This window comes from Neofelis nebulosa, chromosome 1 (assembly GCF_028018385.1).
Source record: "Neofelis nebulosa isolate mNeoNeb1 chromosome 1, mNeoNeb1.pri, whole genome shotgun sequence".
Lineage (NCBI taxonomy): Eukaryota > Metazoa > Chordata > Mammalia > Carnivora > Felidae > Neofelis > Neofelis nebulosa.
This window is the reverse complement of record NC_080782.1, coordinates 116,612,340-116,639,990: the sequence shown is the minus strand read 5'-3', so window position 1 is coordinate 116,639,990 and position 27,651 is coordinate 116,612,340. Positions and strand designations below refer to the sequence as shown.

The window sequence follows — 27,651 nt, the reverse complement described above, 5'->3', positions numbered from 1 at the left end:
ATATATAAATATGTATGTGTGTGTATACTTACAGCCTCTGTTCAAGATTCTCAAGATATATAAAAGCAGCTTATGGAGTGATTATATTTACAGTTATTATAATTACATATCAATATAAATATGAAGTTGAAATAACCATTTATATTGAACATGTAAAATCACATGTTCATATAAAATCACAAAATTGCAAATCTGGAAATAAACAGTAATTTTCTTTTTTTATTTTCTTTTTTTAATTTTACATCCAAGTTAGTTAGCATATAGTGTAATAATGCTTTCAGGAATAGAATCTAGTGATTCATCCCATACATATACCACCCAGTACTCATCCCAACAAGTGTCTTCCTTAACGTCCCTTGCCCATTTACCACAGCCTCCCACCCACAACCCCTCCAGCAACCCTCAGTTTGTTCTCTATTTTTAGAGTCTCTTATGTGTTGCTCCCCTCCCTGTTTTTATATTATCTTTGCTTCCCTTTCCTTATGTTCATCTGTTTTGTATCTTAAATTTCTCATATGAGGGAAATCATGTAATATTTACCTTTCTCTGACTAATTCTGCTTAGCATTATTCACTCTAGTTCCATCCACGTTGTTGCAAATGGCAAGATTTCATTCTTTTTGATTGCCAAGTAATACTCCATTGTATATATATACCACATCTTCTTTATCCATTCATCTATCGATGGACATCTGGGCTCTTTCCATACTTTGGCTATTGTTGATAGAGCTGCTATAAACATTGGGGTGCATGTGCCTCTTCAAAAGAGCACACCTATATCCTTTGGATAGATACCTAGTAGTGCAATTGCTGGGTTATAGGGTAGTTCTATTTTTTTTTAATTTTTTTTAATGTTTATTTATTTTTGAGAGAGACAGAGACAGAGTGAGAGTGGGTTGGGGCAGAGTGAGAGGGAGACACAGAATCCAAAACAGGCTCCAGGCTCCGAGATGTCAGCACAGAGCCCGACGCGGGGCTTGAACTTGCAAGCCGCAAGATCATGACCTGAGCCAAAGTCGGACGTTCAACCGACTGAGCCACCCAGGCGCCCCTAGAATAGTTCTATTTTGAATTTTTTGAGGAAACTCCTTACTTTTTTTCAATAGTGGCTGCACCACTTTGCATTCCCACCAGCAAGGCAAAAGAGTTCCTCTTTCTCCGCCTCCTAGCCAACATGTGTTGTTGCCTGAGTTGTTAATTTTAGCCATTCTGACTGGTATGAGGTGGTATCTCACTGTGGTTTTGATTTATATTTCCCTGATGATGAGTGATGTTGAGAATTTTTTCATGTGTCTATTAGACATCTGGATGTCTTCTTTGGAGAAGTGTCTATTCATGTCTTTTGCCCATTTCTTCACTGGATTATTCATTTTTTGGGTGTTGAGTTTGAGAAGTTCTTTATTGATTTTGGATACTAACCCTTTATCTGATATGTCATTTGCAAATATCTTCTTCCATTATGCTGGTTGTCTTTTAGTTTTTCTGATTGTTTCTTTCACCATGCAGAAGCTATTATCTTGATGAGGTCCCAATAGTTCATCTTTGCTTTTGTTTACCTCGCCTCCAGAGATGTGTTGAGTAAATTGCTGCAGCCAAGGTCAAAGAGGTTTTTGCCTGCTTTCTCCTCGAGGATTTTGTTGGCTTCCTGTCTTATGTTTAGATGTTTCATCCATTTTGAGTTTACTTTTGTGTATGATGTAAGAAAGTATTCTAGGTTCAGTCTTCTATGTGTCACTGTCCAGTTTTCCCAGCACCACTTGCTGAAGAGACTGTCTTTATTCTACTGGATATTCTTTCCTGCATGTGAAAGATTAGTGGGCCATATGTTTGTGCATCCATTTCTGGGTTCTCTATTCTGTTCCATTGATCTGAGTGTCTGTTTTTGTGCCAGTCAGTACCATACTGTCTTGGTGATTACAGCTTTGTAATACATCCTGAAGTCTGGAACTGTGATGCCTCCAGCTTTGGTTTTCTTTTTCAGGATTGCTTTGGCTATTCGGGGTCTTTTCTGGTTCCATACAAATTTTAGGTTTGTTTGTTCCAGTTCTGTAAAGAATGTTGGTGTTACTTTGATAGGGATTGCATTGAATATGTAGATGGCTTTGGGTACTATCGACATTTTAACAATATTTGTTCTTCCAATCCATGAGCATGGAATATTTTTCTATTTTTCTGTGTCTTCTTCAATGTCTTTCATAAGCTTTCCTACAGTTTTCATTGTGTAGAATTTTCACCTCTTTGGTTAGATTTATTTCTAGGTATTTTATGGGTTTTAGTGCAATTGTAAATGCGACCGATTCCTTGATTTCTCCTTCTGCTGCTTCGTTATTGGTGAACAGAAATGCAGCCAATTTCTGTGCGTTGATTTTATATCCTGTGACTTTGCTGAATTCATAAATCAGTTCTAGCAGTTTTTTGGTGGACTTTTTTGGGTTTTCCATATACAGTATCATGTCATCTGCAAAGAGTGAAAGTTTGACTTCCTCCTTGCCAATTTGGATGCCTTTTATTTCTTTGTGTTGTCTGATTGCTGAGGGTAGGACTTCCAATATTACGTTGAATAACAGTGGTGAGAGTGGATATCCCTGCCGTGTTCCTGACCTTGGGAGGAAAGCTCTCAGTTTTTCCCCATTGAGGATGACATTAGTGTTGGGTGTTTCAATATGGCTTTTATAATCTTGAGGTATGATTCTTCTATCCCTACTTTCTTGAGGGTTTTTATCAAGAAAGTATGCTGTATTTTGTCACACGCGTTCTCTGCATCTATTGAGAGGACCATGTGGTTCTTGTTTTTTCTTTTATTGATGTGATATATCGCATTGATTGATTTGCAGATATTGAAACAGCGCTGCATCCCAGGTATCAATCCCACTTGATGGTGGTGAATAATTCTTTTAATGTATTGTTGGATCCAGTTGGCAATACATAGCAATTCCCTAGTTCAAACTTTTCATTTCACAGATGAGAGATCTGAGGCCTAAGTTGCTCAACATTTATCTCATTCCCTCTGAGAAATCCCAGGAGTTTGGTATTACAGATCCTACGGTGGCAAACCATACCATGGATCTATGTGTGAAATTCAATTGCGAATGACAAACTGGAAATATGATATATATTTTTTTTTAATTTTAACATTTATTTATTTTTGAGAGACAGAGCATGAGCAGGGGAGGGGCAGAGAGAGAGGTAGACACAGAATCTGAAGCAGGCTCCAGGCTCTGAGCTGTCAGCACAGAGCTCAACGCAGGGCTCTAACTCACAAACCGCGTTATCATGACCTGAGCTGAAGTCGGATGCTTAACTGACTGAGCCACGCAGGCACCCCAAAATATATTATATTTGTAATAAGATGTAGGGCATGTTAGGTTATTACCCTTGTGTAAAGGACTGTCAGAGAAATTTAGACAAATTTACAATCCAAATAGAAAAAAAATAGAACATAGGACCTAAACGGGCAATGCACAAAAGAAATAATTAAATGCTCAAAAAATATTCAACCTTGCTAGTAATCAAAGAAATGCTAACTTAAAACAATAACAAGATGCTAGCAATGGTATTTTTTAATGACAAGCCCCAAGGTTGAAGGTTCTAGAAACAAACACTGGCATATATTGCTGGTGGAGTATAAATTAGCATTGAAAAAGGAGGCACATGGTGCATAAAGACGGGAAGGACTCAATGTTTACCAGTAGAGAATTGACAAGGTAGATTTTTGTGACATCCTTAAAAGGGAATATTCTGCAGCCATTAGAAATTAGGACATACATTAAGGAAATGCAAATCCAAAACACAATGATGTACCACTTCACACGCTCTAGGATGGCAATAGATGATAGGTAAGTAAGTAGATAGATAGATAGATAGATAGATAGCAAATGTTAGTAAGAATGTGGAGAGACTGGAACCGTTACACATTGCTTATGAAGATGTAAAGTGGTACCACTGTGGATAACAGTTGACAATTCCTCAAAAAATTAAACCTAGAATTACTGTATGATTCAATAATTTCACTGCTAGGTACAGACCCAAGAGAAATGAAGCAGGTACTCAAACTCAAACAAACTCAGGTACATGGGCGTTCACGGTAGTACTATTCACAATAGTTGGAAGGTAAAATAACCCAAATGTCCATCAGCAAAAAAATGGATGAGCAAATTGTGGAAGATATATGTTTATGTGTGTACATATACATATATTATATATAATTGTTTATTCACAAATGACATATCAGTTAAAAATGATCAAGAAATTTCTTATTGACAATCTTACACTGTCTTGGCAGTTGTGTGTTTCTCTGGCTCATCTCCTGTCATACCCTCCATACTGTCTCCCCACCTTGATGCTCTTCCACAATTCTCTGCCAGGGTAACTTCTAGCCCACCTTCACAACTGGAATCAGCCATCATATCACGAAGGTGTCTCTGACATTACCTTCCTCTCCATTCCATTACCTTCCTCCCCCTTCCAAACTCCCCATTAGGCCACCTGTGGTAGGTTAAATAATTGCAATACTTAATTTTATACATCGGCTTGATGGACTAAGGGATGCCCTGAGATCTGGTAAAACATTTTTCTGGATGTGGCTGGGAAGGTGTTTTTAGAGAAGATTAGCATTTGATTTGGTAGACTGAGTAAAGAGATCCAGCCTCACCATTGTGGGTTGACATCATCCAATCCACCGGGGTCCCAAATGGTACAAAAAGGCAAAGGAAGGGCAAATTTTCTCTCTTCTTAAACTAGGATGTCCATTTCTTTCCTGCCATCAGACACTGGAGCTCCTGGTTCTCAGACCTTCATACTCCTTAATTTACACCAGCTGCTCCCCAGACTTTGGACTCAGATTGAATTATCCCGCTGGCTTTTCCTGGTTTTCCATCTTAGAGATGGCAGATTGTGGGACTTTTCAGCCTCCATAATTTGGTGAGCCTCACGTATATATATTTATGTATACTCTATTGATTCTGCTTCTCTAGAGAATCCTAATGCAATAATGATGCTTTATCATTAGACATGAGAGACAGCTGATATGCAGTGAAAATGGCTGGCAGTTTTAGACAGCCACCACCAGAATATGAATCAATAGCATAATGCAATGACCTTTTTTAAGCAATACAATTTTAGGTCTCATTAAAGGAAAGACAGTGTCCAAAACAAGAACAAGGAAAACCCAATTGTCTCTGCACTGGTCAGGACCCATCTGCTGGAGAACTGGGTCCAGTCTTGAATCTGTCTTGTAAGAAGGAGATAAGCAAGCCAGGATCCCCAACCTGAGTTCATTTAGAGGAAAGGACTGCAATGATACAAGGTCAGGGAACACAGCAATAGAGCAACACATGAATGGAGTGAGGGCTTCTGGGGTATTTAGTCTACAGGAAAGAACACCCGTAAGGAACCATCTTCAAATATGAAACAGAAGGCAATTTATGAAACAAAGAAAAATTTACTTTGTATTGCTCCCTATGACAAAATTGAGAACAGTGAATGGGAGGAGACAAATTTTTATTCAGCACAAAGAACTTTCAAAGAGTTACAGAATGATTTTCTATCATGTTTTGAATGCGTAGTACAGTTTTCGGTCAGTTCCTCCTCCAAGGACATGTGGCTCATAGTGGTACAGATGAACATTTTTTAAATACTCATGTGTTTTAATGTGCATTTTTAAATGTTTTAAAATGTTCAATGTGGACATAAAGTCTTCTGTTATTAAAAATATATATATTTTGGTAAAATAAATGAGCCAATTTGAACCAAAAATGTTAACTAGCAAATGGCACAGATGGAAAAATCACAGACATATATGCAAATGACTACAGCTTAGGGAACGCTGTGGTAGAATGTGATATTTCATCTTCACTGTTTTTAAACTTTATTCCAGGATCTATGTCTTGCTGGGGAAATGCCTGTTACATAGTTTTAAATGACTGGCCTATGTATCAATAAAGAGAAAGAGGATGATAAGAAAAATAAGACAAAGGAGAAAAGAATGAATGACTGGATACTTTAAGCACATCAGTTTGGCTTGTTTACTTTTCAGAGTTCACATGGTGTTGGCCTTAAATAGGGAGGAATTCAGAGCACCAGGGCCAAAAAAATAAATAGAAAGGAGCCTAGAGAATTTAAAAATAAAGTCAGGAAGTAACCAAATGAAACAACTGGGAAAATAGAACAAACATATATAGTGATAAATTATCTGACTCACAAATATTCAGCAGGTAAGAGAAACCTAAACATTCCAAGGAAAGACATGCTGATGATGCCAGGGTGTCTCTAGAACGTTATGGCAGAGACAAAATTAACAAAGATGGCCCATCAGCTCTCAGGTATATCATCCCAATTCCCTTTCCTTAGCCTCTGAATGTCTGCCCCTCCCTTACCAACCCCACCACCGCCAGTCCAACAAGGCAGCAAGACATTTCAAATTTGGAGTCGTAATAATATTTCAAATTAATCATGAAGATCAAAATGTCCCTCTTCTTATTTTTGCACCGTAAATGTCTCCTCATCCTGGTATTGGGCAATACAAACCAAGCAAACACTTGGAGAGCATTTATTTTCAGGTATTGGTCGCTTTGTTCTGCACTGCCAATGCCTGCCACTGGGGGCTCCAGAGTGTTTTTGGCATCTATCCCTCCCTTCTATCAGGCTGACCAAAGCAGCCTTCATTAAGACACTATTCTCTCATCTTTTTTTTTTTTTTATAGTTTTTTTTTTTTAACGTTTATTTATTTTTGAGACAGAGAGAGACGCAGCATGAACGGGGGAGGGGCAGAGAGAGAGGGAGACACAGAATCGGAAGCAAGCTCCAGGCTCTGAGCCATCAGCCCAGAGCCCGACGCGGGGCTTGAACTCGCAGACCGCAAGATCGTGACCTGAGCTGAAGTCGGACGCTTAACCGACTGAGCCACCCAGGCGCCCCTATTCTCTCTCATCTTGACTTGTTACTCTGCAGACTCTGTGACTCCTTCCAGACAACTTCAGTACATATGGCCAAGTTGTTTTGTTGTGGTGGTCCACTCCCTCTCCTCTTCGGACCCTAACAGTGATTTCTCATAAAACTAAATGTCTCCTGATGAATAAAACCCCCTTACCAGAGACAGTACTACAGTAATCTCATCCACCACATTTTTTTTCTAAGTAAACATATTTCTATTACAGAGAAATTGTTGAATGTAGTTGAAATAATTTGGGTTATAAAGTTAAAAGTCTTAAACTCTCTTCTTGCTTGTTCTACTTACTTGTTCTGTGATTGGGATATTACTAACTTCTTCCTGTTTGAAAGCATTATTGCATTCTGCCGGTAGAGAGCTTTATACTACATGTGATTGCTTTTAATATGTGTATATATGTGTCTGATTTATAAATAAATCATGGGCAGTATAAAGCTTTCTACAAACATAAGCCATTTATTTAGTGCTCAGTTATTTGCTGCCTTATATTTGTTCCCCAAATGTTTCTTGTGTATTTTCTCCTCTCCAAAACTGATTTCAAGCTCATGTGAGGCTGCCTCCATCACAGACATTATTTGTATCTTCTTCAGTGCCTGTGGTGCTTGATTAACAGAGTGGCCCGGTAGGTTCCCTTGACCTTCAACTCATCATTCTCTTCCCCTCCTTTAACAAACCTTCCTTGATCTCCTGAAAGAGTGTTGTTGGTTTTTCTAGCATACTATCTCCTATGCATTGAAAATTGCAGTGTTGATATAATTATAATTTGAGAATGGTTTTGTATAGACAGAACATGGAAACAATGATGACAGATCCCCCAGAAAACTAAGAAATGATGATATCACAACATATACAGAAAAAGACTCTGAGAAATGAAGAAAAAAAGAAATGTCTAAGGGCCAAAATCTATCTATGTTCACAAACATCCAGGCTGGGAGTTGCCCAAACTCCTGTGCTGAATGTCTGATTAATGGGCCTATAAGGATATTTATATATCATTCATATATGAAATCATATATGTTATAAAAGCATATATATTTCTTTCTGTCCCCAGCCACCTTAGTGAGAGGAGCTGCCACCATGTCCCCCCACCTGCAATGGATGGTCGTGCGGAATTGATCCTGATCAAAAGGGACAAGCAGACATAAAGCACCAAGCCCAACAGGCTTGCAACTCTTTCCACTACAATGGCCTGGTTTACCACAAGACTGCAGGCATGGATCCAGAGGCCTACAGCAAAAATGTAATGATGGTGATGAAGCGGAGATCTGACCAGTGAAAACCTACCACCTCCTACATGCATACCAACATCAACAAGAATGCCCTGGCCACCCTTAGCAGCATCAGGCACAGGATCCGCAAGAACATGGACCGCCCAGGTCTGTTCATGGCTGCCATTTGCAGAGCCAGCGCCATCCTGCACAGCCAGAAGCCTATGATGGTGAAGAGGAATCAGGCCTGCCCCACCAAGAGCTCCCGAGCACCTGCCCCCTACCTCCAAAGCAACAAAGATGTCAATCACTTAAAAAAAAACAAGCAAACAAACAAACAAAAAAAACTTAAGAATCGTAAAATTAACAAACTGGCTTTGATTTTGGCCTTGACAAGAGATTAACTTCAGTTTTCAAAGTACTTTTAATATAGCATGAAATTTTGGGACAATCCAACATGAAATATCAGGCTGGTACAAGCCTTTTATTTCTGGTTAATAACTGGCATGTTGGCTTATACAGACCTCTTGTAAGCATAATTTTGATATTCTCAAAGACCAAGCTGTAGATCACTTGATGGGAGTTTCTGTACTTACAAAACACTGAACTAGAAAGTATCATAATGATTTTATCAAAGTAACATTACCCTATGGGGCCATGCCTGGGGTACAGTCAATCAGCATCCTCCTCCAAGGGAACCCTCTGTCATCTCCCTCAAAGCAGTTATCATGGGCTGGGTTTTCATGGTTCAAATTACAGCAGGTGTTCTATGAATTAACTTTTTTTTTTTAATTAATCATTAAAACTCAAGTTCCTGAGCCATGTCCTTCAACAGCCTAGACAAACGGAAACTAAAGAGGCTTGTTACAGTGAAAACCAAAGGAAAAAAAAAAAAAAAAAGACTGAGGTCTAAATTTTCTCAAACTTAAATGTATGCTTGAGTCAGGAGGCCAATTCTGGTTCAGGAAATCTGAGGTGGGGCTTGAATAACTGCGTCTCTAACAAGCACCAGGTGATGGCAGCACTTTTAAGTCCAAGAACCTTGGCGTAGCAAGGTCAGAGAATTGAAGTCCGGGTGTCATATGAAGTTTGTCTTTCTCAGTAACTCAGCCAGAGAGCATCAAAGTAAAATTATCATAGTGAAGAGGTGATACAACGTGTTTTGTATACTTTTTTGTTGTTTACTGGGTATTAGGTTTACAGGAGAATACTTTTCTACTGTATCCTTTATTATCAGGCTGCAAGAGTGGGAGCCAAGTGGTTTATCAGTCTCTTGACAGGTTTTATATGCCTAAGCTGTGGGTTTGGCTCCGGAGGCAGAGCTACCAGCCCCCTGAGCAACACCAAGAGTCAGGACCAGGTAGAATGAGGCACCTTAATTTGAAATTTGCTGTGTGTCTTGGGGAAGAGTCCAAGGTGACTAAAGGAACCATGGATTTCAGGATATGCAGCTACCTCCATTTCCTGTCCACACCTACCCCTATAATTTTCAACAGTAAAGTTAAGCCTCCTGTAAGAGACAACAGCCACAGGAAAAGTGAAGGTAAAAAAAAGAAGCAACTAGATGATGCACCGAGGTAGAGGTGGGTTTGGAGGGTTTCCTTGTTCATTTTTGCCTTCTTGGTAGAATTGTCTTATTTAATTGCTAAATTCCTGATTTATTATCAAGTTCAGTATTTTTCCATCTACAGGTTGCAGACCATTGGTGAACCCTGAAATCCTTCATTGTCAGGGGTCAGAGCCAGGCTGTTTTAAAACTGCCACAGGCATATCAAAGTTCAAAGGGGAAGGAAGGATCATTTAATCAGACTTCTCAGTTACATGCATCTGAGTTAAATTATAAAGTGCATTTCTTACTGGGAGTCAGGATCAAAAATTTGAAAAACACTGGACTATAGTTGGCTTTATGATAGAGGAGGGTTTTTTAAAGCCTTCACATTGTATCTGATCTATTTATTTTTATTATATTCACCTGGCATTGCCTTAATGAGATGAGGTCAAAGTAAGTAGCCACTTTAGTTATTTTTCTGCCCTTTCCACTGTAAATATCTTGAACTCGTGTAGCAAGTTTAATCCATACACATAATATTAAGCCCCTTCAGGTTATACATCATGTTAATAGAGCACGTTTAATCTACACTCTGAACTATTCCTGGATGGTATTTAACCCACTCCTCTACATTCGCCCAGTTACTGGGAGCACTCACTCCCCAGCTTTCACCCTACAAGGGCACCATCTTCTGGTGAAAAATTTTTTCAGGAGAATGTTAAAGAGCTCTCGAAACAGTCCTGATCTTCCTAGCGAAGATTGCAATAGGCATCATAAATACATCGAAATTCTTTAGCACTCTGTTTTATCCAGGAGTCTCGTTCCATTCCCCATCTGAGAAGGGTCTTTCTATTCCTTAGCAGTGAAAGGACCCCATCTGTCCTTCCTGGTTTTCCGTTAAACTGAGCTGGTTTCAAGTTTCAGCTCCTCCTTGAATTCCAGCCTGCTGAGACTTCTCTCTAGAATCATCCAAAATGGAGCCTCTTACAGCTTACCCTTTAAGATGTTCGGGGCCGAAAGCAAAGGTATTTGCAGTTTTACTGTCTATGGTTCTATGCACAGTAATGTTATTTCTTCTACAACTAAAATTCCTAAAACCTAAAATCAACAGCTTTTATGCCTTTGAAGTGAAAGATGCAAAAGGAAGAACGGTTTCTCTGGAAAAGTTTAAAGGCAAAGTAAGTTGTATCTTCTGTTTTTTGTTGGTTTTTTTCCTACTGCTTGTTGATTTCTCTGTTTACTTTAATGGAATCAATTTTTCGTTGATAAAGGGTCATAAGTTATAATTTAGTTTTCAAAGTAATGTAATTAGTATATCACTCTGACCATCAGAGTTCTCATCGTGTATATATACAGTACTTCTAATTGATAAGCTGATTATCCTGTTTTCAGAGGCATGCTAAATTAACACTGTAAGTTGTTTAGGAAATTTTTATAATTAGTAATGTGAATATGGAGACATTAAAAAATACTACTTCCATAAACTAGCAACATTAAAAAGCACTCTTATCAATGATCGTATTTTCTTTTATCTTAAACTGTTGTACCTGATGCTTTTTTAATGGTAGTGATTTTTCAGAGTCTTAACTCATGCATCCAGGTTAAGATTTTCAACAAAATTGGGTATGTCTAAAAATATAAAATAACCATCAGCTTCAAAATGGTTTAGGATTTTAACTACTTGCAGAATATTTTTTTTAAATCTTTTTATTTGCTTCACTTTCCGGTTGGATTTTTTTCTTTTTCCGGGAGGTTGCACTAGTTGTAAACGTGGCTAGTGACTGCCAACTCACAGACAGAAATTACTTAGCACTGCAGGAACTGCACAAAGAGTTTGGACCATTCCACTTCAGCGTCTTGGCTTTTCCGTGCAATCAGTTTGGAGAATCGGAGCCCCGCCCCAGCAAGGAAGTTGTATCTTTTGCAAGAAATAACTACGGCGTGACATTCCCCATCTTCCACAAGATTAAGATTCTAGGATCTGAAGCAGAACCTGCATTCAGATTTCTTGTTGGTAAATATCTACTTTGCCTCATCAAGTTAATGTTTTCAATTGCTTTTCATTTTTAAAACAAATGTACCAGGATCGTACTCTTTCTATTTCATGTGAAATGCTTTAAGTGGGAAAGTTTGGTAAAACCATCAGAAAGCCAGAATCTCATCCTTGGTGACTTTCTAGAAGTTATGCTTCTCTGAAATCAATGTTTTAACTTCTTGAACGGCAAAATAAGTCGACTCCGGTGTATTCTTTTCCTTATGATCACTTTCCTGAAGAATTTAGCTGAACTGTGGTCATGGCTATCTTCACAAAATACCTTAATTCCTCTCTTATTTAACTGGCACTTGGGGAAATGTCCCTCCCCATTACCAATGCTATCCATGTCTCATGAATATTGCTGGGCATTATTAGACATATCTTTGTGATTAATTTTAAGTTCCCTTGTCTGAGATATTGTCTTCATGGATGAATAATATCTCTGTTTTTGCTAAAATTCAAAACAGAATATAAGAATTTTTTTTTTTTTTTTTTTTTGAGGACGATAGTGTTACGTTGTCTCTAAAATTAGGCTAGCTACAGAAATCTGTTTAAAGATTTTCCTGGGTCAGTTAGCATAACAGTAGTAAAGTATAGTGACTAGGGAAATAGGTTTTAGCCGCAACCTACCTGGATTCAAGTCCCTGCTCTGTTAGTTTTGCTGTGTGGCTTCAGCTACATGACTTAACTTCTCTGTGCCTTCTTCCTCACTTGTAAAATAAGATTATCAATATAAGATAATTTGGAGGATTAAGTGTGTTAATAGACGTAAAGTATTTATATGTTTCTTACACTGTGCCTAACACTATTCTAAAGAGCATTCAGGGACGCCTGGGTGGCTCAGTAGGCTAAGCATCCAACTTCAGCTCAGGCTCTGTGCTGACAGCTGAGAGCCTGGAGCCTACTTTGGATTCTGTGTCTCCCTCTCTCTCTGCCCCTGTCCCCTTCATGCTCTGTCTCTCTCTCTCTCTCTCTCTCTCTCTCTCTCTCTCAAAAATGAATAAAGATTTAAAAAAAAATTTTTAAATCATAATAGATAAAAAACAAAGGACATTCAGTTAATGTCCTCTCATCTGACTTATACAGATGATACCCTCAGTCCCTATTCTCACTGCAGATAATTTGAATTTTGATAAAACAGTGACCTCAGTCAGGCAATCAAGCTTCCAGTCTAGTAAGCCACTTCATGATGTTCTACAAAATTTAAGTGTGAAATCAGAATCTTTTTAAAACATTAAATTTCTGGGGAAAATCAACATAATGTTCCACCTACCCTTGTGTAATCAAAAAAGTAAGTGATTTAAGGTTTCAATGAAGTTAGATGAAGCTCCAGAGATGAAGACTATGAGATCATAGCCAAATGGAAATGAGTTTTTTAAAACTAGCCAAAATTGACAGTAACTGATCATGTGATCACAGTGCACATGTGTGCAGGTGTCACTAAACAGGGCATCTGGGCGGGGAGGCAAATGCGGGCTGAAGCTCAGCCATAGCAAGGCATGTGCTGGGGGACTGTACTGGCCTGGAAGAGTGCCTTTTCCTAACTCGCAAAGATGTTTACGTCAGGTAGACAGAGCTCTGCCCTGGAGGGCATTATCTTTAGAGACACATTTTCCGTTATAGAAAAGAGCAATTTTGCAAAATGATGTTAAGATGGCTTTCATGTAATAATAGGAAGCTCACACGGAGTCCTTGATGTTTGCTCTAGTCAAAAATATTTTTCTCTAATAATGAAATAAATTGAAATGCTTGGCACAGTACTCCAAGTAAAACACATATAAGTAATCAGGCTACTTTTTATTTTTATTTCTTAATTTTAACCTATGCTCCCTCACTGCTTCTTTCTCCCAGCCCAAAGCAAAGCTTTCCACACCTTCAAAACTCTAGACAGTGTGTTCCTTCTACCAATTTCATCGCTATTTCTGAAAGAATAGTTAATACTTACAATTTCTGCCTCCCCGTCTCAATTACCTTCTTAGATGACTGTGTCTGGCTTCTTGCTCCATGAATCTCTTGAACCTAGCAGGTACCAGTGACTGCCACTCTGGGCCCTTCTCTTTCTTCTTTTCAGGTTCCTCTTTTCCATCCACCCTTAACTGTGCTGATTCTCAGGACTGTGCCACGGCCCACTGGAGCTCTTCTTATTCTATCCCCTTTCCCTGACTGAGCTCTCTCTCCTAAGCCCCAAAGCCTTATATTCACCTGCCTCCTCTGACAGAATGTCCCACATACACCTGAATCCCCTCCTGTAAAAAAATGAATTTGTCATCTTCCTCCTAAAATCTGCTTGGAGTAGGAAGTAGGAGTGGGAAGTATAGGAGTAGAAGGTCTAGATATCAGGGCTGGCTCTACCGCTCATTAGCCACAAGACCTCAAGTCTAAGACTCCATTTTTCTCATCTGCAAAATGGGGTTAATGATAATACCCATTTCACAGGGTTGCTGTAAAGATTCAACAAAAGGATCCATTTAAAGCAATGAGCATACATTCCTGGGCACATAGTAGACACTAGATACATTTTAAGTAGTTGTTTATATTTTTTTCACATGTTAGTCAATAATGAACATCAATTCTGGATAATGTAAATGGAAAAAACATTACATTTCTTACATACATTAAGATGGTTCAAAAGGACCACATAATTTCCCAATATGACTTAATACTGTATGTTAACTAACTAGAATTAAAATAAAAACTTAGAAACAAAAATAATGTGATTTAGAATTCCTTTCTGTTTTCCTCTACATAATATGTAACAATACTAAAAACATAGGTATATTTAATATGTAAAGAATTCCGTACAGGCCATTACCAAGGACCATAGAGTATCATTTTATCTTTAAAAATGTTAAGAAACTGAAAGTTTTGAGCTAGTGACAAGGTAGATTTTTTGTTGCTGTTTTTTTTAGTTTTCTTAATGTGTATTATTTTTGAGACAGAGAGAGAGAGAGAAACACAGAACATGAGCAGGGGAGGGGCAGAGAGAGGGAGACACAGAGTTTGAAGCAGGCTCCAGGCTCTGAGCTCTCAACACAAAGCCTGACGTGTGGCTCGAACTCATGAACTGTGAGCTCATGACCTGAGCTGAAGTCAGACACTCAGCTGACTGAGCCACCCAGACGCCCCAACTTTTTTGTTATTTAGATCAATAAATCCAGAATAAACCACTTTGTTTCATGATTCCGGACCGGTAGAATCATCAGTGAAGTCACCAAATGTACAGAAATATGGTTACTTGGAGCTTGAGTTTTGCCTTGTTTGGGTGTTTTATTTTTTGTTTTGTTTTGCTTTTGACATGATAATCTTAGAACTTGATTCTTAAGTTATCACTTACATAGATACTAATAGAAATGAAAATCTTGACAAAAAATAAAATTATGCTTATGAAAATATATTCTGCTACTTTAGATTCTTCAAAGAAAGAACCAAGGTGGAATTTTTGGAAGTATCTGGTCAACCCTGAGGGTCAAGTTGTGAAAACCTGGAGGCCAGAGGAACCCATTGAAATCATCAGGCCTGAGATAGCAGCTCTGATTAGACAAATGATCATAAAAAAGAAAGAGGACCTATGAAAATGCCAGTGAGTCATTCAAATGCCGTAGTCGGAATATAGAAATGTCAAGGGGTGGGGGGGGTTGGTCTCAATTTAAATACTCTGACAATTAAATACGGCACTGACGGATTTTTTGTTTGTTTGTTTTTATGATACCTTGCCAGTGAGTGGTAATGAATAATGCCCCCAGGACAGAGATGTTACCCAAAACAAAAATAAAGAGTATCTAAAGAATCAAAATGAAATATACTAAGTATTTCATCAGATCACACTAAATAATTCAAAATACAGTCATCAATGTGCTTCAATATCCTGTTGTTCGACTTGACATTTTCAGGATTGTACTTAATGGAAATGCCAATCCACTAGACCTCTGTTTGAATTCAAGACACTGTGTGTGACTGAATTTTCTGGATTAACTAACTGTAAATGGCTATTTTTATGTAATAAAATAAAAAATAAACACTGAAAAAATGTTAAATATATAGAGAGATTCAAATCATTATGTACTTTTGTTTCAGGCACAGGAATTTTGTTTCTTTAGTTGTTTTTTTTCTGTTTTCTTTTTTAAGTACAGGTTCATAGTATGTTTTACTGTATCTGCTCAAATAGTCATTTATAAATGACACTATCCTAACATTTGAAAAACCTTCATCATTGTCAATATTTCTCTATTATTTTCCAGAAGAAACTCAAATTTTATAAATAGAATATTAATTGCTGAGTAAAAATCCAAAGAGTAAGAAAAAGGCTATGAGTATATGATTATTTAGCTCAATTCTTTATATATTAATACTGGTTGCTAATTTATTCAGATTAGATTACCCTTTTGGAAAGAATTCAGTGCTGCATCGTTCTGATGGCTAAAATAATAAGAATCAACTCTAAATAGTCAAAGGTCTGAAGGTAAAAAAGGGAGGGACTAATTACACCAGTCTTAAGCATCAGCAATCACTAAACCTTTTGACAGAGTCACAACATGCTTTTTCTCCTTTATCATAACCTTTATACTCTGTCCATCTTCTCATTATTGGCTGATAAAGCAACTTGCCAAGTTGATGAAGGCTAATTATTGCCCCACTAAATATATATTCATTTCATGAAATGAATAGGAATACTAGGGCTAAAGAAAAAAAAAAGTAAAAAGGCAGTTATGTAAAATTTGGCCAAGAAGGAAGACCCAATCTAAATAGCTGTGAGCTGGCCCCCATATACTGTCCTGATTAATGAAAGTAAAGATTTTTTTTTGGTGAAGTCAGTAATGCCACCTCAGCATATAGTTCTTTGCAAGTGTTTAAAGTCCTTGGAGAAACCAAAAATATTTCCTGGAACACCTTCTGCTTCAAAGCATATATTCAGCCACACAGCTCTGATTGTATTTAGTAAGATATCTGGGGGCTGGGGGGAGGCACAGTTTCTCTTAGAGGTCCAGAAGATTCACAAGGATAGCCTCAAGAATGCCAGGTTAGTATGTCAGCAAACCTGCTTGTACCCCTCACCAGCTGTATGATGTTGGGCAAATCACACGACTACTTTCAGATTTCCTCACCCATAAACTTAGGAAGGTCAGACTGAACAAAGAGCCCCTTCCAACCTTCCAAGTCGATGATCGTGCTTGACAAGGTGTTTTATGTGATCAGGACTGGAATCAGTAATCTGAATTATTTTTGAAGAAACAAAAGCCACCTAACAAGCCTATGTGTCCTTTGCAATTTTGCCCCAAGAACATAGAAGCAGTTTGAATTCTGAGCCTAAGCAGTTTGAATTCTGAGCCTCTAAGCAAAATTTTGTTAAGGGCAAACTTTCCAAGTATTGTTCTCAGAGCATTCTTGCCATACACCCCATTTACAAGTGCCACAAGACTGCTGCTGTGGTGGGGAATGACCAGGACTGTCCCAGTGAATGCAGTTCAGATGTCCATCCTGCCCAAAGTCACTAGTTCTCTCCAAAGCCATATGAAGGGGGTTTTCACTTACATATCTCCAATCCTCCGTGTTTATTCAACCTACAGTCTCTACTATAGTCAGTGCTTGGTTCTCTCCCCTTCCCCTTTGGGTATGCAGGGAAGGCAGGTGGGGATTTGAAAGTGTGGCAAGTAGGTGTCCATTCAGGGTTCTGTAACAATTAGCCTCTGTGTACTAAAGAGTGTGTGAAGCCATTTGCTGATGTACTGCTCAACCCATAACTCCAGTGTCTTATATGAATTCCGCCAGGTATATATATAAAGAGAAAAAATTGCATCTTTCTTGAATTGAGCCTTTCTTCCCTGTCTCGGCATCAAAGAGCCTTGGACATAGACTGCTACTGTCTAAATTGAACAGAATAACAGAAAAATAGCTGGCATCATGTAAAAAGGTACTCATGGACAAAGGGACAAAATCAAATTCATTTCATTGTGGTCAGTAGTTCGTTGGCTTGAAGTTTGTTTTGGTGTATTTGGAAGGTAGAAAGGAGTACTTCCTTCTAACTCCTGATCTTCATCTCATAGCAGACATAGCCGTGGTGCTGGGAGATTGGAATAAATAGGAATTTGCCTGAAGTATACCATGAAAGTCATACTTCATTTTCAAAAATGCTTAATAATTAGTATAATCTTAATGTATATATGTGCCTATATATAATTCCTAGCGATTGTAGTATATATAGCCTGCACACAGTGGTGGCTGGGAAGTAATAACCACCTCTCTGGAGGAGGGGTTCCAGTTTGCAGCATTTGCCAATTTCCATGGTATAAATGCTCCCACATGGCCAACTTCCAGCTACCAATGCTTTAATAACTGGCATGCCAGATTTCTGAAAATTTAACACTCAGTTCACACAAACCACTTTACGTTGGATCCAGAACACAAAAACTTTTAAAAATCAGACTTGATTAGGTTATCATAAGGATCTCCAAAGAGCTCAATCTAGAGCAAAAACATATATTATTTATTTTTATAAATATACTGTTTTGGTGGCTTATGTGAAAATGTGGAACTACAGTCCCTGAAATATGAAAAGCTGCTAACAATATGCTATATAATCACAGTAAAATCTAATGATTTCACTGGATTGTCTGCAGGTAGTCTCAGGTAGGAAAATACTACTGTAAAAAAAAAATTGTAGACAAAGCCTAAGAAGAAAAACAAAACCTGTATTTCTCTATATTTTCAACATATTAACTCTCTTTCAAGACTACCTTGCAGAAGCTAAGAAGTCTTGGTTGGTCCCTGTACAAAACATTACATTCATTCATAGTGTTTCTTTGGGGGAAAAAAGGATGTTTGGGCGTGGCTATAATGTGAACACTTTATCCATGTGTATTCCTCACCTTGATTTCATCTTTCCCACGGAATAATAAAATTCTAATAACTGTCACGCCTAGAAACTAACATACCACACTCCTCCCCACTGTTCCTTCCTCTCGCTGAACTGGTAAGGCCATACCTTGCAGAGTGAAGCATTCTCTTTTTGGAGGAAAGCAATAGAGTGGCTTTGATGTCCCAGTTGTGGGTCCCTGTCTTTCCCTCTGATTCCTATGGAGACATTCTTCATTTGAATATATGTATTCATTCTCCTCCTTACCCACTGATCTCCTTAATTCATCTTTCATGCATTCCATTCTCTCTCTCTTTCTCATCATCTCCTGAATATGGAAGTGAAGAACAGCTTTAAATATATATTGTTTATTGAGTATAAATGTTTGCATTTTATGTTTCATTCTTTAGTGTAAAAAAATTAAAACACAAAGGCCAAGCCTTCTAAATTAAGTAGGTTTTATTTTTATCAACAAGTCAGTGGCTTTCCATAAAAAATAACATGTTGAAATTTAGCCTTGTAAGAAAAATGATGAAAACAGTATTTACATGGGAGGGATCCTTAAACACACACAGAAAAATGCTGAAAATGAAATGGGCAACAATGAAAAGAGGATATGAAAGTAGCAAAATGCATAAAGAATCAAATTATAGGTATAAATCTCCCATGGTTTTAAATGTTTAAACTTAAATAAGAATAAAAATTGTTAAATCAGTAATTTGTAATTCACTACAGTGCACTGTAATATATTTCTCACATCTCACTTAGAATATAACTAATTGACCAGACCACCTAAAGTCAGCTTCACGAACTTGCTGCAAATGCCCACATGAGGACACTGATGTCACTGTTTATCTGGGACCCAGCAAGTTCCTGAACACTGTTGCATGGGTCAAAATGGCCTCCACAGGAATCAGAAAATATTTAAAAGCATATGGTACAGTTAGTTCTTCCCACTTCACAAGCTAAATATCATGCTCAAATATTTTATGAGTCTGTGACTTGACAGAAAATGAAGTGAAAAATTCAGGCAAATCCTGCAAACAATTCAACCACATCCCCCAACCACACCCCAAAATTTCCACTTTTCTTGATATTTCAAGTGAAAATGTTTGAGTTGATTGATTCATCTTCAAAGTTACCTCTCAATTCTCTCTTCAGCTGGTACATACACATGGTTACAGAGACCTGCTCTAATGCCATATTAAGAAGCTGATTATCTAGAAAGAATACTATAGACTTAGTTGAAAACTGGGGGAAAGAGTTTAGGCTTTCCATTTCAAATTGTCATTGTATTCTAAATTTTATATTAAAAATAAATACTAAAAAAAATAATTTCACAAATACTTTCATACTGTGTACCCAGGACTCCAAAAATATTACCTAGAAAAAAATTTTAAGAATTAATTATATTGGGGGCGCCTGGGTGGCTCAGTCAGTTGAGCATCCAACTTCAGCTCAGGTCATAATCTCACAGTTCGTGGGTTTGAGCCCCATGTCAAGCTCCGTACTGCCGGCTCAGAGCCTAGAGACTACTTCGGATTCTGTGTCTCCCTCCATCTCTGTCCCTCCCACACTCGCATTCTGTCTCTCTCTCAAAAATAAATATTTAAAAATTAAAAAAAATTAATTGTATTGCTTTCTTCACCATTTGTAACACTGTCTATGGTGTTATAATTGAGTGACTGAAGAGCAATTACAAGTATTATGGTTACCAGTGCCCTGGTTCATAGCAAAAAGTATACATATGCACCAAACACACACACTAATTACAGAATCAATTATACTCTGATGTTCATTGTATATGCAATAAGATAGCAGTTGCATGTTAGCTGATGTCATTCACATCTTCAACCAGCTAACAATACACTGCCAACCCATCACACACAGGAAACCAGTGCAGCTTGTTAGCAAGAAGAATTTGTCCAGAAGCAAGTGGCAGGGTAGTTGTGGCTGCCACATTGACTCAAAGCAGCCAGCTAACAATACACTGCCTACCTGACTCAGGTCACTGCTGCTTTTCATGGCCCATGAAGTCACTGAAGCTACTGTATGCAATATGAAACACAGTAGCCGAACTGTAATCTTAATAGTCACAGAAAAGAAAACTCATAAATAAAACTTGTTACTCCAAAATTATTATAAAAAAAGAAAAATACTATTTTTAAATCTCAGCAAAAATTTAAAAAGACAAACTTTCAGAACACTTGCACTTAGCTGTTCCACAGTAAATGCTTGGATATCAAAATATGGTTTTGCAGTACAAGTGAATTAACAAAGTTATACTTAACTGTAGCTTTTCCAATTATTTCTCTTTACTGAGAAATATTTTCTCTTTACTGACCAAAAGACCAATTGTCTGTATTAGGAAGGAAAATATTTAGGAGTCATGGAAGTGCATAATTTTGGTGTAAAAGAAAACTGTAGCTATTTTGGAAGGAAAAAATCATTCTTAAAGTATCTAGGGACTTAAGTTGTCATTATTTTGTCCCCCATTATAAATAACATTAGCCATTGCTTTCTGAAAGGGCTGTTATGTGTTTGATTTATTGTGTCACCACTTAAATATTGCAAGATTTTTAAAAGATTAAGAAAAATCTGTAAAAATGTTAATGGGTTTGAAACTAGAATCTATGAGTAAAGTTTAGAGGAATAAGAACAAGTTCGTGTAGAGAGAAGCAAGGTGAATGGTGATTATGAGAGATTTAAAGCATATGAGGGATGTTTATGTAGTAAAAATAAGAAAAACTCGTTTATATTTGTTTTATTCTTCTTTTTTTTTTTTTTTTTAAATTTTTTTTTTTTCAACGTTTTTTATTTATTTTTGGGACAGAGAGAGACAGAGCATGAACGGGGGAGGGGCAGAGAGAGAGGGAGACACAGAATTGGAAACAGGCTCCAGGCTCCGAGCCATCGGCCCAGAGCCTGACGCGGGGCTCGAACTCACGGACCATGAGATCGTGACCTGGCTGAAGTCGGGCGCTTAACCGACTGCGCCACCCAGGCGCCCCTATATTTGTTTTATTCTTACACTGATGAAGAAAGAAGCTACAGGCCTTGGCTTCAGACTTTGAAGGAGAAAAAGTAAAACATCGGATCAATTTTAACCTGAGGATCGACCTTGGATTAGGCCACTTCTCCCGATTATCCACAAGATGGCACCATTTCCATTTCTTTGGGGGGCAAGCTTTTAAATGCAACAGAGGAAAGTACAATTCGCAACTGTTAAAATGAAATAGTAACAGCCAGCTAGCAATGCGCTGCCTACATCCAAGCTTCATCCTTTTCTGTTGAGCCAAAAACTAGAAAGCCCCATGGATATACAAACAATTACTCTTGTCAGGGATCTTCAGTTTCTTATAGAAATGTGGGGGGAGGGTGTATAATTAGACTCTGCAGTTAGTGATATTTTAGGAGACTGATTTTTTAAATTTTCATATTCTTAGACCAGGCCGTACTTCCAACAAGTACCTTCTTTAGGAAAAATTAGTTTGTTCAAAATCAGAATTAAGAGAACCACAGTAAGCACTAGACACTTACCTTGGGAGAACCTTGACTTCTCTTTTGCTTCATGTCTTTGGCGAGCACCCGCATGACGTTCTCCTTGGAAAATATATATAACATATGGAGAGAAAAATCATAATGTTAGGCACGGAATGTTTCTAGATCATCAGCTTGTCCAACCCCATTTACTCATTTTCTCTACCAGCCAGGCACCTCTAGAACACAACTAAATTACACATCGCAAAATGAAGGATCAGGGTTTAGAGTTTGTCCTACCTGTTGGTCCTCAGCGGGTATTACAAACAGTGCCTTCGACCAGAGTCCCCTTCAGGGAGTCGGGGCTGGGAAACAAAAGGACGTTACTCACCCACAGCATCTCTTCTTCCGTCCGGACCTTCCGCGGGGCGGTGCGCTCCAGTTTCCACTCCATCTCAGGAGGATTTTCCCCTGCCGGGTGTTCGGCCTCACCTCGATCGGCTCTGGTTTTCCCCCCGTTCTAAGCCAGCCTTGACGCCTAATCGTCAAACCTCTAGTCTCATCCCCCAGGACCATCATTTTTCGCTCTTAACCTCCATTTCCCCCATTCCTCCCACTGCTCCCAGAGAGTATTCCCCAGGGTACTGTTTAAAAAGCTGGCGGGGCGGCAGCGGGAGCGGGAATCCCCCTCTCCCGCTTCTCATTGGCCAGCGCTTTGGTGACGTCAGAGGTCGGGAGGGATTCCCCCCGGCGCGCCCCTCGGCCCGCCTCCACCTTCCAGCCCAGCCTCGCCGCCGCCTGCTCTTTGTCCGCGGAGGCGCGCACTGGAGCGCCAAGCTTTGCCGCGAGCCTTGGCGGGCCTGAGCTGGGCCGGGCGCCGAGGGCTGTCACGCCAGCAGGAGATGAGGGGGTTGGCGGGCGAAGAAGCGGGTTCTGTGAGTTCAAGTTCTTTCCGTTTGCGGGGGGGAGGGGGGGGGAGAAAGTTTTGTTACAACGGGACTTTCTCTCCGTTGGTAATGGTGACCGTTTGTGTAAGCCATAGATATTAGACGTATCCCCCCAACGTGTTCATCAGCTCTTGTTCCACTTTCAGATAGGCAGGGAAACGTGGCAAGCGTTCTGTGCTGATGAGAAGGGAGAGCATTGACATTCACTCAAGTGCTTCTCTGCTGCAGCCATTTGGAAGTGGGCAGGTTCTCTCACTTGAGCTTCTGCGCTATCTTCCCAAACAAGAGTTGGTGAGCGAGGTGAAAGAGTTGGTGAAAGCTGGTGACAGGGAGCACCTTATGAGGAGTGAAGAGCCAGCAAGAAAGCTGAGCAGACTGGGGGCTAAGTAATAAAGGAGAGGATGATATTGGGGGTTAAGGGAGGGGGTTAGATGGAAATGACAAGGAGCCAGATGGGCTGTGTAGCCTTAGCGGCCCCACCTGAGCTGCCAAGAGAGGTTGGCTGTGCCATATGGCAGGAGGGAAAACCGTGTCTGGGAAGCTTCTGACAGTCAGCTTTTCCCTCCCCATAACCACCTCCCTACCTCCCCCCGTTTGACATGGGACTGCTTGTGCTCTCATGCAACATGTGCGTTTGTGCATTTTACCAGGTAAGGGATTCATAGATATCAGATACTCAGAAGGGTCAGTGATTTATAAACAAAACAACAACAACAAAAACTCTAAACTTACTCTCCTGTTTTCCTTCTTACTGAAAGCAAGAAAAATTGACATCAAGGCTGAGACCCAATCTTGGGACCAGTTTTCCATCTACAGTAATAAAGGTTAGGGAAAATGCTGCACAGGGTAACATAATCAAATGAGGCTTATCAAAATGCTTGATAGCCAAATGGATTGAAATATGTAAGTTTCACCCACAAGAATTTCACCTCCTTACAGTGCATTGACTTCCAGTAAATCTTTTCAGCAAACATGGAGGCTAAATAAAGTGAGATATTGGCTGAGTTTCAACTGTATTGTTAATTTAAAGATCAGTTTTGCAAATGTCAGCTAAAATTAGCAGCATATTAGAAATAAAATCGAAGACTTTTTGTTCTATTTTTAAGTACCATTTTACTGTACCATTTAGCAGGGAAAGGATTCATAGATAACAGATCCTCAGAAGGGTCAGTGATGGGCACAAACACAGGAGTAATAAATCCAGTTCAATTAATGAGCTTCTAAATCCATGTAAACTGTGATTTTAGAATCCATGCTCTTACAAGTATTAAGAATAGTGTTTTATTCTTTTAGAATTCAGTTACCTGTAATGCATTCATAAATTCCATTTTAGCCACTAATTCCACAGCATATCACACAATCTCCAAATGCCTTTCCCCCCTAGGTTAAAGCAGTAAAAGTGTTTTCCTTTAAAAAGTTATTGTGCATTTAAGCATTCATATTGAAATTTAGTAAGAATGATGGAAGTAGAAAAATCACCATGGCAAACACCTTAGTACTAACTGTTGCAGTCAAGGATCATGAATGGTAAAACTGAGGTACATATGATAAGGGTGTCTGCCTCCTATGAGCCAATGCAAAAAGGAAAATCATAACTTCTCATTGGACAAACTTGGCAGCCACCACCTCGCCATTAAGGACACATTGACATCTTGTGCCTCCTGATATGATGCACTAGAAAGGGCACAACATACTTATTTAATATTTTTGCCCAAAAATGCATAACCTGAATTAATAATGAGAAAATACTAAACCAACCAAATTGAAGAACATTCACAAAATGGCGAGTAGTATTCTTCAAAAGTATAGTCATGAAAAAGAAAAATTGAGAAACTATCACCAATTGGAAGTATCTATGTAAAACATAACAATTAAATGCATTGTGAGATCCTGGATTGAATCCTGGACTGGGGTGAGGGGGAGGAACAATTGTTGTAGAAATCTGAATAATATCTGTAGATAGTGAACAGAGTAGTAGTAATGCTAATTTCCTACTTATAATAACTGTGTTATAGTTGTGTTAAATGCTAACGTCTGGGGAAGCTGGGTGAAGGATTTAATGGAATTATTTGTACCATTTGTGTAACATTTTTCTAAGTCAAAAATTATTTCAAAATAAGAAATTAATATCATGTGATCATATTAATAGGACATATGGCACAACTGTTTAAGATAAAATTGATATATTCTGTAAACATTTTATCTTAATATTTATCAAATACGGTTTAGGAATAGGGTCTAATGCATGTATTTATGTGCCTGTGTGTGATTTACTCTCTTCAAAGTGTTTCCTCCTTTCGAGAGGGTTTTGCAGGCAGATCTGTGATAAGGACCAGGGCTGTGAGGAAGGCTTCTCCACAAAAGCCAAGGCCAATTCCAACGGTGTCAAGGTGAAGGGGGGTAAGTGGTGAAGCAGTGAGAAGGGAGAAAGGCGTTTTTCTTGACTCCTATCTGGCCTGCGGTCTGAGTCTGAACAGGTCTCTACCGATGGGAAGCCAAGAGGAGAAACAAACTTGCCAAGTGCAGATTTTTTCAATTACATGATCACATTTTCTTCCTAACTAATAATGTTAAGAATCTCACATACACAATGCACCAAGTCAGCTCCCTTCATCCGCCCTCCCAGCTTTCTCCTTTCCACAGAGCTGTCAGACCTTTTCCAATGCATTTACGTACATACGTGTGTACTCAGTCTGACGCTGTGCATCTTCCTACGTAAATATGATCTTACTATACTTATCGTTTTGCACCTTGCTTTTTTCTACTTCGCTGTATTCAGTTGCAAACCGGAGAGCTTCCCCATCCCCAGCTCCAACTGCCGGTTCTCACGCCCCTCTGGCCCGGCGTCCCCGCTAGGCTTGCGCCCCCACCTGTCGTACCAGCCCGCCCCGACTCGCGCCCCACCTCCCGCTCCAGCCAGACCACTTTGGCGCCCGCCTACCGGACAAAAGGGACCGTTGCAGTGCGCTCCAACCGTCCCTGGGGCACGTCCCCGCCAGGTGCGGGTAGGGGGTGGGGAGTAGGAGGGAAGTGCCTACCATTCAGGATCCATTCAGCTCCACTCCAAGTAGGATGGGAAAGCCTGGATGCAGGGGAGAGTTTGGGATAGCTGCACTGTGGTAGAGTCGGGAAGTTAGCTGTGAAGTTTGGGGAAAGAAAGGGAAGGAGACCATCACATTCTGGCCAGATAAACTGAGCGTGTCTGCTCCCAATCATATATAGCTCAAAATAGCACGTGGGAAGGAATAAATGAATCCCTTATAATTCAGGCTAGCAGCCGGGCTCGGAAAATAATTTGTAAAGATTCTACCAAATAAAAGCCTCAGTCAGAAGAGTAGTCAATAAACTACCGTGTCACCTCTGGTCACAATGGACTTACCACTTTTTCAGTTATAAGTGGTTTTTGTACATGCCTATTTTTCGGTTACCGCCCGGCTTCTCAGTACCGGGTCTGTCCTTATTAAGATATATTAGTCCATGATACCCGAGCTAATGAAGGTGGAGGGTACAATTTACCGAGCTTAAAGCGTGAAATCTGAAGATCACTTCGCCTCCAACTATTCATCTTCTTTTATGCATTTTCCCCTTCTCTTTCTGCTTAAGGCAGCTCTTGCGTAGGGTACTAACTAAAATAAGATACTTCTCCAGAATTGTAAGGAATGTAAGGAAAATACCAAACTGAAATCAGTACAAATCTGTATAAACTATGGATAAAGTGAGGTATATGAACATGGTACCCCCTCAAAGAGGGCTCATGAATGCTGTAGACTTAAAAATCCTTTTACTAGATATCCTAGCAGCACTTCAAACACAACATAATCCAAAACAGAATTAAGAATCCTTCTTATTCCCCCTCACCGCAAACAGCCTGTTTTCTGCCTACTTGCACCCTTTTCCCAATATCCCTATCTTACTTGTGGAATAGAGTCAAAGTCAGCCTTCTTTAACACTTTCCCTTCCCATAAGATTACATCTGCCTTCTTCTTGAACTATTATTACAGTAACCTCATTGATAATTCAATATCTAGTCTATTCCCATTAATTCCATTTAACATGTTTATTATTAATAATATATTGATTATTATTAATATAATTGTTACTAATTATTATTAATTACGTTTTAATTAATTAATTATTATCAATTATTAATATAATGTTTAATTGATAATGTTTATTATTAATTAATTCCCATTAATTCCACTTAACATGTTTATTTGCACAGAACAAGTTCCAAACACCATGTAAAGCAGTGAGGATCCAGTGACAAAGCTATAAAAGTCACTATGCATTATCTTCACTGAATTGGATTTCTCCCCTGCCCCAAATCCCTATAAGGATTTCCTTACACACAGAATTAATTTCCAAACTTTCTATCTGACATGCAAGCCCTCTACAATTCAACTTCCTCCTACCTTTCTTGCATCATCTGCGATGATACCACTGGTATATTCTGTTCCCCACAATGTAGGTGATGCCCAGCCCTCTCCTGCCTTCAGGCTACCTCTCTTGTTGTTGTTTGTTTATTTATTTTCTTGCAAGGAAAATGTGGGGCTCATGCTCTACTGGGGCTGAGTCAGTGAAGCACCCCACCCAGGCAGCCATCTCACTTTTGAGGGTTTTTTTTTTCATGTCTTCT

General features: G+C 39.0%; 2 protein-coding genes, 1 long non-coding RNA gene and 1 pseudogene across 5 annotated transcripts in view; 2 read left to right on the top strand and 2 right to left on the bottom strand.

The window, feature by feature from the left end:
- The window catches only part of CDC20B (cell division cycle 20B), a 49,840-nt gene extending 26,802 nt beyond the window's left edge, over positions 1-23,038 (bottom strand). For both annotated transcript variants that reach the window (XM_058732526.1, XM_058732530.1), the window contains exons 1-2: positions 22,460-23,038; positions 22,129-22,191 (exon numbers count right to left, since the gene is read on the bottom strand). In XM_058732526.1, the coding sequence (XP_058588509.1) occupies positions 22,129-22,191; positions 22,460-22,522 (126 nt within the window). In that variant the 5' untranslated portion in view covers positions 22,523-23,038. The remainder of the gene's footprint in view (positions 1-22,128; positions 22,192-22,459) is intronic.
- LOC131513141 (large ribosomal subunit protein eL28-like) lies at positions 8,024-8,426 on the top strand (annotated as a pseudogene).
- GPX8 (glutathione peroxidase 8 (putative)) lies at positions 10,468-15,776 on the top strand. Of its 2 annotated transcripts, none has more exons than XM_058732517.1 (3): positions 10,468-10,881; positions 11,456-11,717; positions 15,147-15,776. In XM_058732517.1, exons 1-3 carry the CDS (start codon positions 10,678-10,680, stop codon positions 15,308-15,310), a joined length of 630 nt encoding a protein of 209 aa, XP_058588500.1. In that variant the 5' UTR covers positions 10,468-10,677; the 3' UTR covers positions 15,311-15,776. The 2 variants fall into 2 exon arrangements, with proteins under 2 accessions (XP_058588500.1, XP_058588502.1); XM_058732519.1 differs by having other exon boundaries at positions 10,471-10,728.
- LOC131513171 (uncharacterized) lies at positions 19,030-20,374 on the bottom strand. The gene is made up of 2 exons (XR_009262457.1): positions 19,972-20,374; positions 19,030-19,170 (listed from the first exon to the last, which is right to left on the bottom strand). It is a non-coding gene; the product is annotated as an uncharacterized LOC131513171 (long non-coding RNA).
- Positions 23,039-27,651: the final 4,613 nt, after the last annotated feature.